We start from the raw sequence: 15,327 nt of genomic DNA, 5'->3' as shown, positions 1-15,327 counted from the left end.
CTTTTCTTTTTTTTAGATTTTATTTATTTATTTGACAGACAGAGATCACAAGTAGGCAGAGAGGCAGGCAGAGAGAGGGGGAAGCAAGCTCCCCGCCGAGCAGAGAGCCCGATGCGGGGCTCGATCCCAGGACCCTGAGATCATGACCTGAGCTAAAGGCAGAGGCTTTAACCCACTGAGCCACCAAGGCACCCCTGGCTCCATCTCATCTTAAACACCATCTCTGTAGAAGCCTTCTCTGATCACATGAATGAAACAGCACTCCCTTCATTCTCTGTAGCACCATAGAACACTATTTCCTTTTATCATTTTCATATTCTGTATTTATCATGTTTGCTTTCTTTCTTCCTTTTTTTTGTACACTCCTCTCCCTTCTCCTCTTTCCTTTTTTTTTTTTTTTAAGTAGGCTCCATGTCCAGAGTAGAGCCCAATGAGGGGCCTGAATCCAAGATCCCAAGCTGAGATCAGGAGTTGGAAGCTTAACCAACTGAGTCACCCAGGAACCCCTCTTTTTTTTTTTTTTAAGATTTTATTTTTAAGTGATCTCCATACTCATCAACTTGGGGTTGATCACAACCCCAAGATCAAGAGTTGCATGCTCCACTGACAGAGCCAGCTGGGTGCCCCTCATGTTTGTTTTCTTGACTAACGTCTTTAACTACATCTTATCCATCTTACCTGGCTAGAGTAAGCTCTCCCAGGACAGGAATTTGTATGTGTATCTCTTTGGTATATCACTGTATTCCCAGGACCTAACAGAATTCCTGACATAAATCAGGCACTAAATATTTATCTAATGTGGGAATGAATGGTTACCTTTAATATGGCCGTCATGAAGACTGAGCAGCCCATCAGCACAAAGATCATAAGGCCTGTCACTCTCTGTTCTCTGATGCCCAAGAACTTGGGTTGTTCTCCAGGAGCAGAGCACTCAGATTCTAGCTTGAGGCTGTTCACGTGCGTGATGGAGAGGACGGTTGCAGCCACAAACCAAGGCAGACCCATGATGGAGCAGACACCCAGCATGATGGCCACCATCAGCAGGTCCAGGTGGTAGCCACAGCCTTTCTGTGGGGAAACAGAGTCTCTGTCACCACCCATGGGCTTGTGGTAGTGGGGCATAGAACAGTGAGCTAAGTTAAGAGTCCCAGGCCCAAAGTATGAAGGACTGTATAGGTAAGGAAGAAGGGGTCCAGGGATCCCAGACGAGTCTTCCAGCCCCTCCTGGTTTGGAGGGAACAGAGAAGTAAAATAGGAAACTTTAGCCTGTCCTATATATGCTATATCCATTTTTTATTCAAGCACACCCCAGATCTCACCTGGAGTCTCATCCATTCAAAGATTCACCTCTTCTTGGCAGAGTAACCAGAGACCAAGACACACCTTGACCATCCTAGTGTCTAGATGATCAACAATAGAGGATTTGGAAATTAATGGCTTCTTACAAAAATCCCCAGATTCTTGACAAATATGGATTTGTCTACTCCACATAACAAGAGAACAGAGATGAAGGCATGGAGCCTTTCACTAGTAAATGTGCTAAAATCAACCCTATATCCTTAGAACCTTTAGGCTCAAGGTTCAGTCTGAAAACCCCAGTAATGCACACCATGAGGGAGACTATCTGACTCTAGGAAACAGCACCTCAAGCCCTGAACTGAACCTCAGAAGGATAAGCCTGTATAGGGACTATAAGGAACTGTGCCCACCCCCTTCCCCAAAGGTTTGCGAGGACAATGATGGAGTCCAATCTCCCTTCGCATCTTTCCATCATGCTCTACTCTGGTTTCATCTCCAAACCAATCTTTGTCACTAGTGGAGGGATTGGAAGCCCCTGAAAACCCTTTATGAGTTCCTTCCATGACTGTTTTTGTCCAGGTTCTATAGTTTGTGGTCTAAATGGGCTGATCCTAAAATAAAAAAAATAAAAAAGTAACAGCCTGCTATTTGTTCTTCTAGGTCAGAACTTTTATTACCTTGAGCTTGTGTTCCTTCCTGTTAATGATGACAGCTGTGATCTGTTGGTCCATGAATATTAAGATAGTGCAGAGAAGAGCCGGGATAATCGCAGCTATCACAGTCCACCAGGGATTGGGGCCAATGGGACTAATAATCCACCCTCGATCATCCCTTGTTGGCTGAAGGGGAAAAAAACAAAGTTTTATTCTTTTTTTTTTTTTTTTTAAAGATTTTATTTATTTATTTGACAGAGAGGGATCACAAGTAGGCATAGAGGCAGGCAGAGAGAGAAGAGGAAGCAGGCTCCCTGCTGAGCAGAGAGCCCGATGCGGGACTCGATCCCAGGACCCTGAGATCATGACCTGAGCCGAAGGCAGTGGCTTAACCCACTGAGCCACCCAGGTGCCCCCAAAGTTTTATTCTTGTATTTTAACTGTAGTCATTAGGCCAAAGCAGATCAAAATAAATCAGAATATTCACATTATTCTTAAATGAGAATCCTTAAAAAAAAAAAAAAAAGTCATGTGAGGCATCTGGGTGGCTCAGTTGGTTAAGTGTCTGCCTTCAGCTCAAGTCATGGTCCCAGGGTCCTGGGATCGAGACCCACATCGGGCTCTCTGCTCAGCAGGCCGTCTGCTTCTCCCTCTTCCTCTACCCCTCTCCCCTGCTCTTGTTCTTTATCTCACTTGCTTTCTCTTTCTCTCAAGTAAATGAATCTTTTAAAAAAAAAAGTCATAAAATACAGTAACTCCTTAGGAAATCTATGACCTTGTTCCAAATTCCCTTTGAGTCAATCCTCAATTATCAACTTCCTGTGAAATATTCATCAATCCTTCACTTCCTTCTCTTACTCTCCAAACCCACATACAGAGAAAGCAGCTTTATCTGAACATTAACCCAAGTAAAATAACAAAATCCACTGTCAAAAAAGAATTTTAATACAATTATAATTAAGGCAAATATAAATAATTTTTACTATCTACCTCCAGATTTCAGACTGGTCTCCCCAGAAGCCATACAATACATGTCACGGCACAAATAAAGGCAAAATAGAGCTCATGGGCTCAGATTGTGTTGGTTCAGAGGCCTTCTCCCATCAGCAGTGAAACTGAAGCCCAAGTACTAGAGACTTGAGAGAAGAGCCCAAGACTATTGTTAGGTCGAGGACCCTCTCCAATATCCCTGTAAGACCACTACTGTTCATAAATCTTGTTTAGGTGTTTTTGACATACTTAAACTCTCCTAGATCCTCAAACCCCCTCCAGGGTATTCTGGGGAAGAAAAGTTCCCCTTGTCTAGCAAGTAGTAATGGAAGATAAAAGGCCAGGGATACAAACTGGCCCAGAATTGACCCAAACTCAATGAACAAAGCAAAGACTGCAGGGTGCCTGGGTGGCTCAGTCATTAAGCATCTGCCTTTGGCTCAGGTCATGATCTCAGGGTCCTGGGATCCAGCCCCACATCAGGCTCCCTGCTCAGCAGGAGGCCTGCTTCTCCCTCTCCAACTCCCCCTGCTTGTGTTTTCTCTCTTGCTGTGTCTCTGTCAAATAAATAAATAATAATTAAAAAATCTTCAAAGAAAAGACTGCTACATCCAAAGTAGTTGGGTCCATATGGGTCATGACTATAGGATTCAAATGTTAATCAATAATGCCACCAAATCCCAAATTATGAATAGGTTAAGTTCTGAAAGTTTATAGAATCCATGTCTCCTTAGTATCAATGTTCTAAGTTAAATTCTCAAGTCAGCATAAAAATTCATTAAACTCTGGCTGACATGGGGTGCCTGGGTGGCTTAGTCAATTAAGCATCTGCCTTTGGCTCAGGTCATGATCCTGGGGTCCTGGGATCAAGCCCCATGTCATTGGGCTCCCTGCTCTGCCAGGAGTCTGTTTCTCCCTATCCCCTCTGACCTCCAATCCCTGATCATGCTCTCACTCGCTTGCACTCACTCTCTCTCAAATAAATAAAATTTTTTAAATCTTAAAAAAATAAACAGGGCGCCTAGGTGGCTCAGTGGGTTAGGCCGCTGCCTTCGGCTCGGGTCGTGATCTCAGGGTCCTGGGATCGAGTCCCGCATCGGGCTCTCTGCTCAGCAGGGAGCCTGCTTCCCTCTCTCTCTCTGCCTGCCTCTCAGTCTACTTGTGATCTCTCTCTGTAAAATGAATAAATAAAATCTTTTAAAAATAAATAAATAAATAATAAAATAAACAAAAACAAACCTCTGACTGACATTAACACATTAGTAACAGTACTAGACTTCAGACCAGGTCTTAATCACTAGGGGCCATGTGGCATAATAGAGAAGGAAAGAAGGAAGAAAATTTCTTCTTTGCTTCCTGAAAGGGAGGCCTGCCAATGAGCAACATTTTCCTTGACATTCTCCAATTTTCCCTTCTCATCTCTCTCCTACCTCCCAGAGGCCTTCTTCCCAGATGTCCCAGAAATTCAGTACCTTCTGATTATCTTAAGCCTACCCATCAGGGAACCTTTCCAAGGACTGCATAATGTTCTCGAATTACTTATTTTTACACCAAATCCATTCCTCCTGGAGGGTTGACCTTAGCTAGGTATTAGAGAGAAAGCTGACTGCACTCATTCAAACAATGGTGAGAATGACATATTCTCAGAGGAATTATATTTTTAAAGAGGCTGTTTTTTTAATCCACAAATTTCTAACTGATGGCATTACAGTGCATTTAATAAAATAAAAAATTTTCAGGCACTATGGAAAAAGATATTTTTACCTAGGTCTATTTCAGGGAGGGAGAGAAAAAGAAAGGGAAGACAAAAGCGTGTGGTATAGAGATGTTTGTAAGTCAAGGGGCTGCCTTTATTCCTGTCTTCCTTCTTTCGAGCTTCTCCTGTCTTCTCATTGTATGATTCTTCCTAGGTCACTGAGTACACCAGGGCTTTCCCTCCCCTCCACTTCCCATCCTCTGTGTTACTCAGTGCCCCTAAATGATCATTTGTTTGCCTTTTTGTATACATTTTGGGCAAAATATTATAGATTATAGGGAGTTATACAAAGAAACACTGAAACAGGGCTGAAGAGCTGTGCCAGTAGGAGCGCTACCCTGTGGGAAAGGCCCTCTGGCCCGCTCGCCTCTTCCCATAGCACCATCCTTGAGGACAGGTGCCAAGTCCTAATCCAGCTTCTTAATCCCTCCTAGGGCCCTTAGAGAGTTGATGCTCCATGAAAGCGCTGTTAACAAGACTTGTTCCAGGGACCCCACATTTCCACAGAATGTGGTATGTATTTAAGCAAACATGTGAATTCCATTGTTTTAAATCTTAAGACCTTCCATTCTCTTAACCACTTTAGGGTTCTGTTCTCAGACTTTTTGGGCTTCAACTTAGCTAACCCTGCAGAGTTTGCTCTTCTAAAAGGTAAGACATGAGGAGCAAAGTTTAGATGGAAGGCACTGAGGAACACAGGATTCAGGTATGGTACGGCCTTGGGGAGTAATTTTTCTGGGAAACCACATGAGGGCACCAAGTGCCCTGAAAGCTGTTTACCTTGAACACACTGGGAACTTGAAGTTTTGGGGATGGGACTCCAATCAAAAAGTCGATGATCACCATCGTGAAGATAGTGAGGAAGACAGCAAAGTCACTCACCATGGAGCGTACCTGGAGTGAGAAAGGATTGGAAAAGCGTTTTTTTTAGGTTAAGTGCAGTAGCAAAGGATTTAGTATTATACAAATTTTAAAAGTCCTCAGAAGCATGCTTTCATTTTATAACTGAATTAATATAAGCATATTTCAACAATAGGAATATGTTACTATGCCCAGGCTGACACCCTAAAAGCATGGATATGATGGGGGAGAAGAAACTATTCACCAAGCTCTCACGTCACCGCCCTGACTAGGAAGAATTTTATTCAGAGGATTTATGCCCAGGCGGAGACAATAGTTCTGAGAACTTGGAATAAGATTTTCTACGACCAATCAAGGTCCATTTGTGCCGGCCAAGAACCTAGGCAGCAGCTTCGACTCCTCTTCTCCCTTACGTCTAACAGCTCATCTACCTGCACACAAGTCCTATTGGCTCCCCTTTAGAACAGAGCCCGGATCTGAGCACCTGTCTCCACCTCCACTGTTCCTACCCGGATTGACATGACCATTGGCTCTTGTCCCAGTAAGTACAGCAGACCCTTAATCTTGTTCTGCCCTTCTCGAAAGCGGCCAGGCTGATCGTTGAAAACAGAAGTTGGAACAGGTCACTCCTCCATGAAAACCCTGAAATGGTGCCTCATTTCACTGAGGCAAATACCCAAAAGGCCTTGGCCACTGAGGCCCCCATAGTCATCACATCCCTGAGCCCAGCTTCTAGGACTTCCCTGCTCACTCACTCTGCTCTAGTCCCGCAGACCACTGTATCATTTCTTACTCGGGCCAGACTCACTCCCAGCTCAGGGGCTCTGTGCTTGCTCATGCCTCCACCTGGAATGCTTTTCCTCTGGGTAACCTGTCAGGCAGCTCCCTCACCCACTTTGTGTTCATGCAGGCATCCCCTGCCCCTGGGGGTCTTCCCCGATGATGCTACTTGACACTAGTCACCACCCTCTACTCCAGCACCGCCTCTACTCCTTTCCCACTTCATTTTCTCTATAACACTTCTTACCGCTTTGTGCCCCAGAGGGCTTTATAGTTTAGTGTGGCTATAATAAAATAAAATGTCTCGGGGCGCGTGGGTGGCTCAGTGGGTTAAAGCCTCTGTCTTCGGCTCAGGTCATGATCCCGGGGTCCTGGGATGAAACCCAGTCGAGCTCTCTGCTTGGCCGGCAGCCTGCTTCCCTTCCTCTCTCTCTGCCTGTCTTTCTGCCTACTTGTGATCTCTGTCTGTCAAATAAATAAATTAAATTTTTAAAAAATCTGATCTCTAAAAAATAAACAAAATAAAATAAAACATCTCTAAAGTGCCCAGTGCCTGCCTTAATCTGAACTTCCAACAGAAGTTGAGCAAAATATATCTTGGCCAAAATATATCTTAACCTGACTTTGAAACCTGAACTTTCCAGCTCCCTGCCCCTGGTTGTATTAGTTCTTTTCTGAATGTTACACATATTCTCTGTACCTGTACCTGCCCATCCCCATAGCAAGCCATCTTGGATTCATCTGACCAGCCTGGTGTCCAGTGGCCCTTCTCCCCTCTGAAGTCTATGGCCCTGACACCCAACTCTCTATTACTGTCTCATAGGGGCCTGTATGTTTCATATGTTTCCCTTCCCTAGATGATGGCAGAAACCATGTTCTAAACTTCTTTTGGGGCTCCTGGATGGCTTGGTCGGTTGTCTGCTTTTGGCTCAGGTCATGATCCCAAGGTCCTGGGATTGTGCCCCACATCCCTGCTCAGCAGGGAGTCTGCTTCTCCCTCTGCCCCTCCCCCTGCTCCTGCACTATCTTTCTTTCAAATGAATAAAAAGAAAATCTTTTTTATCCCTGCTAGCACTTAACCCAGGCCTGGGCAAATAGCTAGTAGAGAACCACCACTTACTATTGTCCAGACCAGAAACAGTGACCTGGAGCTTATATGATCTGTGTTTCCCTTAACAACTATGTGGTCTTGCTGATACCTAAGAATGTGTTTTAGTCATGCTTGTGTGTACCGTAAATATCTAATCAACTGAGCTCCCCACCCATGTGGACTTCCTGCTCTGCAAATATACCTGATTGAACCCTCCCTTAACAGAAAAACCACCATTTCTCCTGATCTGAACTCCCTTTCTAAGCAAAAGTGGCCCCTTTCAGCCACTCTACAACCAGCCTTTAATTCTGTCCTACTAAAGCTGGTCGCGATCAAACAATGCCATCTGCATCAGGAAAGTGTTGAGCCTTCAAACAGTCACGCTAAACAACTCAGGAGCATTTTGCCTGCTGCAGTCAATGTCACCGCTGATTTCACAAGCTGCCACAAGGGCCATCCTTGGGAAGAGACTTTGGGGTCCTTTATATATCCAAAGTGATCATCCCAATTTATTATATTTAGGAGCCATCTCTAAGCTACATGTCCCAACATTCTGGAAATGAAACTTAACAGCATTCTGGAAATGAGAATTACCACCGACACTTTTTTTTTTTTTTTTTTAAGTAATCTCTAACCCCAATGTGGGGCTTGAACTCATGACCCTGAGATCAAGAGTCTCATGCCTGGGGGGCAAGAATGGCTTAGTTTGTTAGATGTCTGACTCTTGATCTCACCTGTAGTCTTGATCTCAGGGTTGTGAGTTCAAACCCTGGGTTGGGCTCCACGTTGAGCGTAGAACCTACTTAATAAAACAAAGAAAGGGTCGCGTGTTCTACTGAATGAGCCAGCAAGGTACCTGTCACCTGGCACTTTTAAACAAAATTTTTAAGTATTAATCCCTCATCCCCCACCACACGTTGAGGAAAGGTTGCCAGACACTAAGAGAGGAGAATGTCATAGTGTGGCTTATGGGGACATGTGGGGCTGGCCACCTGCCGCTCCACTCAGCACACAGAGAATTAACTGTTACATTATAATTCTAACGCAAAAGACATGCGCGAGCATGCTACCTACTCTGGTTGGGAAGTAGCGGCTTGTCTTAAATGTCTTTAAGGTGCTTGAGAGGATGAAGGTGGTGAAGAAGAGAATGCAGGACCAGAAGAGCACATCGGGAGTATAGGGTCCGTGATGGCCACATGCAGATCCCGTGAACTCTCCATGCATCTCCTGGCATTCCTGGAGGGACAAGCGTTCTGAGTGATGAGAGGCAGGCGCAAGGCACAAAGCCTGCCACTCGCTGGCACCACACAGTGGCCAGGGATGCGCGGGGGAGCGCAGGCCACCAGCCACATCTGCCTGACCCCCGCGGGGCTGTGGGGGGCCACTTCTAGGGGCCCCTTCCAACAACCTCTTGTCCTTAGGCACTTTTGGAAATGAAACCAGGATGATCCCAAGCAAGCACGCAGTTCTGGGAGGGCCTGGCAGTTTGTTTCTATTACAGAGCACTTGCCATTCTGAATGTTCTTCAAGCCTTACCACACTGGGTGTGCCCCCTGCCCTGCCTGGTGTCATGCCCCATATTTCCTTAGAGCGGGCACCGGATATGGGGTGTGTGGGAGAGAAGAGAAAGGCAATCTTCTTTTCCCTTTATAGACAACAGAACTTCTGAAGGGGGAAAGGGTCAGCAAGAATAGTTTAAATAAAAAAGAACTTTCTTTTTGAAAACACCAGACCTTGCTGAAGGGCTGCCGTGCTTCCCCCCTCTGCCACCCCCCGGCAGTCACGGTGCCTTAACACAGCTCCCAGACTTACACTAACAGTCAGGTTGGCCCAGTGGACTTCTGTTGCCACAATGTTGTGGTCCTTCCAGTACTGTAGGGTATGATTGTTGGGATTCTCTGGGAAAGTACACCTGCAGCTAAGGGGGAAAGAAAAAAGATTCCTGAAGAAAGTAGCCAAGTATTCCATTAAATACTTTTAGCCATGCATGGGCTAACAGTTTTGTCAGAGCCTGCCTTGCTGCTCTTTTGCCCCTTCAGATCCCTGAGATTGGTCCTGTTGCTTGAGGCCCATTCGTGAGCCCAACCACATCCTTATTTTCCAGTCAGCCATTACTAAAGACAGACACAAATCAGCATGTGGGTCTTGAATTAAATTGTGCCAACAACCAAGCTCGGCACCTCACATGCCCAGAATGAGTCCTGGTGGTTTCCTGCTTAGTTTCTTCCTCTCAGGCCCTTCCCATGAAATTCAATCTACAGAGCAGGGAGGACCTGATACCCCAGTCAGTTCTCAACAGTCTCCTCCAAGCCTGGATATCTCCTGCTCCTTATATCACATCACATTCTTGTCCTAAAAATCAGAGTCTCAGGATGCCTGGGTGGCGCAGTCGGTTGAGCATCTGCCTTCATCTCAGGTCATGATCCCAGGGTCCTTCTCACTCAGTGGGGAGCCTACCTGTCCCCCTGCTTATACTCTTTCTCTGTCAAATAAACAAATAGAATCTTTGGGGGAAAAAAATAAATAAAAATCAGTCTCCTGAAATTGTGATGCAAGCTCTTCCTGACACTGCTTTATTCCCAGAAATATCCCACCACAGCAGCCTCCACTTCCATCTAACTAGACCGGATCTGCCCACCCACTGGTCACCATGTTGCCTCCCAGTCCCAACATGCTTCATGCTTGAACTGGCTCCCAGGATACACAATGAAAACAGCCATTCCCACCAACTTTGTATCATCTGTAAATTTAATGAGCATGCCTTCTAAGGATATAGTGTTGACAAAATCAAAATACAAAAAGATCTCAACAGACTGTAAGAGGTGGAAACCAACAAAGTGAAAAGTAATAGGGAGAGCTATAAAGTCCTATATTTACATATGAAAAATCAATTCCAGCTGTGCCTGGATGGCACAGTTGATTGAGCATCAGACTCTTGGCTTCTGCTTAGATTGTCATCTAGGGGTCATGGATCTGAATTCGGCACAGAATCTGCTTGGGACTCTCTCTCTCCCTCTCCCTTTGCTCCCCAACCCCAATCCACACACTCCTTCTCTCTCTCTCTCTCAAGTAAATAAATAAATCTTCTAAAAAATCAATTCCAGGGGTGGCCCACTGGTTTAAAGCCTCTGCCTTCTGCTCAGGTCATGATCTCAGGGTCCTGGGATCAAGCCCTGCATAGGGCTCTCTATTCAGCAGGAAGCCTGTTTCCCTTCCTCTCTCTCTGCCTGCCTCTCTGCCTACTTGTGATCTCTGTCTGTCAAATAAATAAATAAATAAATAAATAAATAAATAAATAAAATCTTTAAAAAATAATAATAAAAATAAATAAAAATTAAAAATCAATTCTAAATTTGGAAGCAACGAAGATGTCCTTCAGTAAATGAATGCTGGAGCTATACTATACCTAGACAATGGACTATTATCCAGCACTAAAAAGAAATAAACTATCAAGGCATTAAAAGACATAAAAGACCTTCAAGGAGATAATAGTATGTGAACAAAGGCAGTCTGAAAAGACTATATACTGCATGATTATAACTATATGACATTGTGGAAAAGGCAAAACTATGAAGATGCTAAAAAGACCAGTGATTACCAGGGCTCAGAGTATTAGCAAGGGATAAGTAGGCAGAGCACAGAGGATTTTTTTTTTTTTTTTGACAGACAGAGATCACAAGTAGGCAGAGAAACAGGCAGAGAGAGGGAAGCAGGCTCCTGCCAAGCAGAGAGCCTGACGTGGGGCTCGATCCCAGGGACCTGGAGCCACCCAGGAGCCCCCACAGAGGATTTTTAAAGCAGTGAAACTATTCTGTATGATACTATAACGGGGGGTATATCATCAAAGATTACAGATTACAGATTCATCAAAACTCACAGAATGTATATTACCAAGAGTGAACCCGAATGTAAACTATGGTTTTTGGGTGATAATGATGTATCAATGTAAATTCACTGCTTCAACAAACTTAACACTGGTATATGGGATGGTGATAGCAGGGAAACTGCTCATATGTGGGAGCAGAGGGTAGATGAGAACTCACTGTACCTTCTGCTCAATTTTGCTATGAACCTAAACTGCTCTTAACAAATCAGTCCAGGGATGCCTGGGGAACTCAGTCAGTGAAGGATCTGCCTTCAGCTTAGGTCATGATCCCAGGGTCTTTGGGTCAAGCCCCAGGTCAGGCTCCCTGCTCAGCGAGGGGTCTGCTCTCTCTCTCCTTCTGTCCCGTACCCCAGCTTGTGCTCTTTCTCCATCTCCAAGAAATAAATAAATAAAATCTTTTTAAAAATAAAATAAAATAATCAATTAAAAATTTAAAAATCAGTTTCACAAATACCAACATAAAATAATTTAAAGAATTGGAGAGTTCTAGCTGCAAACAATGGAAGACAAATATGGAAAATACCATCTTGAGCTTTATTAACACAGAATTACAGTATCCAGATCCAAAGCCTACTCAATCCAAGGCTGGGTGGGTACTTTTGTTTGTCTTCTCTCATTAGGATATAAGCCTCATAAAGGTAGATCCTTTATCTGTCATGCCCTATGACAGGGCCTAAAAAAGTACTTGGCAAATAGTAGGTGCTCAACAAATTTTGTTAAATGAATATATGATTTTTAAAAAGGTCAAAGAATGAATGTTACCCCAATGCCAATCAGCAATCCACAAGGCTTTAAAGACCATACTTCCTAATGGTTGTTATTTTGTAATTATTAAAATAATTTCATGTTACTGCTTATGTTCCACATATGAGTGAAACCATATGATAACTGTTTCTCTGTTTGACTTATCTCACTTAGCATAATCCCTCCCTCCAGGTACATCCATGCGGATGCAAATGGTGGGTGTTCACCATTTCTGATGGCTGAGTAATATTCCATTGTATATATGGACCACATCTTCTGTATCCATTCATCTGTTGAAGGACATCTCAGCTCCTACTACAGTTTGGCTATTGTGGACATCACTGCTATGAACATTGGGGTGCATGTGCCCTTTCTTTTCACTACATCTGTATCTTTGGGGTAAATACCTGGTAGTGCAATTGCTGGGTTGTAGGGTAGCTCTGTTCTTAACATCTTGAGGAACCTCCATACTGTTTTCCAAAGTGGCTGCACCAGCTTACATTTCTACCAACAGTGTGAGAGGGTTCCCTTGCTCTGCATCCTCACCAACACTTGTTGTTTCCTGTTTTGTTAATTTTTGCCATTCTAACTGGTGTAAGTTGATATATCATTGTGGTTTTGATTTGAATTTCCCTGATGGCTAATGATGTCGAGTATTTTTTCATGTATCTCTGAGCCATTTGTAGGTCTTTTTTGGAGAAGTGTCTGTGCCCATTTTTTGACTAGGTTATTAGTTTTTTGAGTGTTGAGTTTGAGAAGTTCTTTATAGATCTTGGATATCAGCCCTTTATCTACAATGTCATTTACAAGTATCTTCTCCCTTTCTGTGGGTTGCCTCTTAGCTTTGTTGACTGTTTCTTTGCTGTGTAGAAGCTTTTTATCTGATGAAATCCCAAACAAGCAATAGCACAAAGAACCATAGGGGAAGGGAGGGAAATGCAAAGGGGGAGAAATCAGAGAGGGAGATGAACCATGAGAGAGTGTGGACCCCGAGAAACAATCGGGGGAGGAGGGGAGGAGGGTTGGAGGAGGGGATAATAGAGTGATAGGTATTGAGGAGGGCATGTGCTGTGAGGAGCATGTTATACCTAACTACTGAATCACTGAACACTGCATCAAAGGCCAATTATTTACTATACAGTAGCTAACTGAACATAAAAAATTTAAAAAGCAAAAAAAAAAAAGGAGTAATTTCAAAATTCTAACAAATTTTTTATGAATTCAGACCTTTAAAAGGTTAATAAATCCATAAGCAAAATCTATAAAGTGTATCCATAGCTAGGTGGCAGACACCTCCTGGCAGTGTGCTCTCTCTGCTCAGATACTTTCAGGTTGAAATTGTTTGTTTCACAATCAGACCCACCACATCAGAAAGGTACAGCCAGCAGGGAGTGAACTGGATGGACAGAGCTAAAGGTTGAGGGTCTCTAGTTATAATTTGGAGAATATTATTCCAGATAAGAAATGTTTTATAGGACTAGACTCTCCTAGATGGTTGAGAGCACAGCCAAATACTATGCTTCTTTTCCAGCTGATCTGAACTATCTTAAACATGCAAAGAACAGAGTCTCTTGGGTTGAAATCTAGGTAAGTAAATAGATTATTAGATCTTTAGGAAACAAAGTAAGAGGCTTGTGGATCTCTAAGGAATTATTATTATCTCTCTACTTAATGATTCCGAAGAATAGTCTATATATATTTTCAGAAAACATGCTCCAAGGACTCTCAAATCCTTGTAAAAAGTTCTTCCCAACAACTAACTTGAATTCCCCCCACCCCCGCCTTTGCAGCCCATTTTTGTCTCGTGCCTGAACCAAAAGCCATGCTCTGGAAAGCATTTCTCATGTGCCCTGAGTTTCACTCTTAGTCCATCCTCTCCATCATCACTCCTGACTGTTCTCCTCTCTGGCAGATCTTCCAGGTCTCCACATCCCCAGCCCTATTTCCCAGCAAGAGGGCCAAGACACTTCCTTATTCCTTAACACAAGCTACAAGTACTCTCTGGTACACTGCATTCAGCCCATAAAGTCAGGTTCCCTGCACAATTAAAAAAAAAAGGAAGAAAAAAAGGAAAGACAAGTAGAAACCATACTTACTAATACAGGCTAAGGTGGTCCAGCTGGCTGTGCATGTGGATGGGGTAGGTCTCTGCCAGGTGAATCAGCTTTTCTATGGCTTCATAGATAAAAATAATGCAAATCAGGGAGGCAAACGCTTCTTCTGTGAAGCGGGTAATGTAACAGACAAGGGAACTGGCATCAGTTGCCACAAGGACGATACACAGGAAGGCGGTCCACAGTCCAATACAAGCTCTCAGGGAGAGGTATGAAAGAGCGTAGTCTCTGAAACAAGACCAAGGTTCATCAGAAAGTATGGATGGATGAATTATAAGACAAAGGGTCAGAAATGTAGTTAGTTTTTCTCACAGTACCCATTCTGGTATTGCAACCCAGTTTGTCCCTAATGCTAACTGTACTTCCCTCCTCAATGCTGCCCAGGGACAGCTGTGACAAAAGATTTGCTCTGCAAGCTGGTATTTGCCACAGCAAGGACATGGGAAGCGGAGAAGGAGGGAAGAGCCCTCACGCATTCCTGTCATTTTTGGCCAACGTGATTCAGATCTTATTCTTGCAGTTAGGAAAATGGAGCTGGCCCTTGTTCCACATATTCCCACTCCTAATACAAAATGGAGAAAAGATTTTATAGGAAAAGTAAGGAGATAAGGGTTCTGCCAAGTCTCCACACATCACTAGCAACCAGAATATGAAGAGGGTGTATTAGGCCAAATTAAAAGTGGACTTGAAATAAAAAGAGAGGAATTTGAATTAGCTAGGAAAGTTTTTTTGTTTGTTTGTTTGTTTGTTTGTTTGTTTTAAAGATAAAAAGCCAAGACTTCAATAATGGCTGAGGGCCATTAATAAAGCTCTTTAAGACTGGGAGATGCACTATTTTAAGTACAGTACTACCTGGGGGACAGGACAACAAACCAAATGATATTCGTCCTTCTGGTTTTTACAATCCAGTAAAATCCAGTAATATTTGCCTGCTTACCCTCACCTAGGATCCTGGCATTCAATTCTAAGAGCACAATTAGCACATTGAGTTAGAGTTTTCAGAAAACCAAATGTCTTACTTGCAGAATTTGAACAAAATCTTTTCAAACACAAGCACTGGCCCCGTACTTCCTAGGATGGTGAGAGCCTGTCCCGCAAACAAGGAATAGGCAATCCCAGTCATGGAGGCTCCAAACAAGGATTCAATTGCACTC

The 15,327-nt window shown here is 43.6% G+C and overlaps 1 protein-coding gene across 4 annotated transcripts in view; it reads right to left on the bottom strand.

The window, feature by feature from the left end:
• The window catches only part of SLC4A8 (solute carrier family 4 member 8), a 78,511-nt gene that overhangs the window by 20,855 nt on the left and 42,329 nt on the right, over positions 1–15,327 (bottom strand). For all 4 annotated transcript variants that reach the window (XM_082741358.1, XM_082741359.1, XM_082741360.1 and 1 more), the window contains 7 exons: positions 15,193–15,326; positions 14,156–14,401; positions 9,242–9,347; positions 8,504–8,665; positions 5,479–5,592; positions 1,977–2,138; positions 817–1,068 (listed from right to left, as the gene is read on the bottom strand). In XM_082741358.1, coding sequence (XP_082597484.1) covers positions 817–1,068; positions 1,977–2,138; positions 5,479–5,592; positions 8,504–8,665; positions 9,242–9,347; positions 14,156–14,401; positions 15,193–15,326 — 1,176 coding nt within the window. The remainder of the gene's footprint in view (positions 1–816; positions 1,069–1,976; positions 2,139–5,478; positions 5,593–8,503; positions 8,666–9,241; positions 9,348–14,155; positions 14,402–15,192; position 15,327) is intronic.

The sequence above is a fragment of the Mustela nivalis genome, assembly GCF_964662115.1.
Source record: "Mustela nivalis genome assembly, chromosome: 7".
Classification (NCBI taxonomy): Eukaryota; Metazoa; Chordata; class Mammalia; order Carnivora; family Mustelidae; genus Mustela; species Mustela nivalis.
The sequence above is the reverse complement of the archived record's forward strand: the minus strand, read 5'-3'. Positions and strand labels throughout refer to the sequence as shown.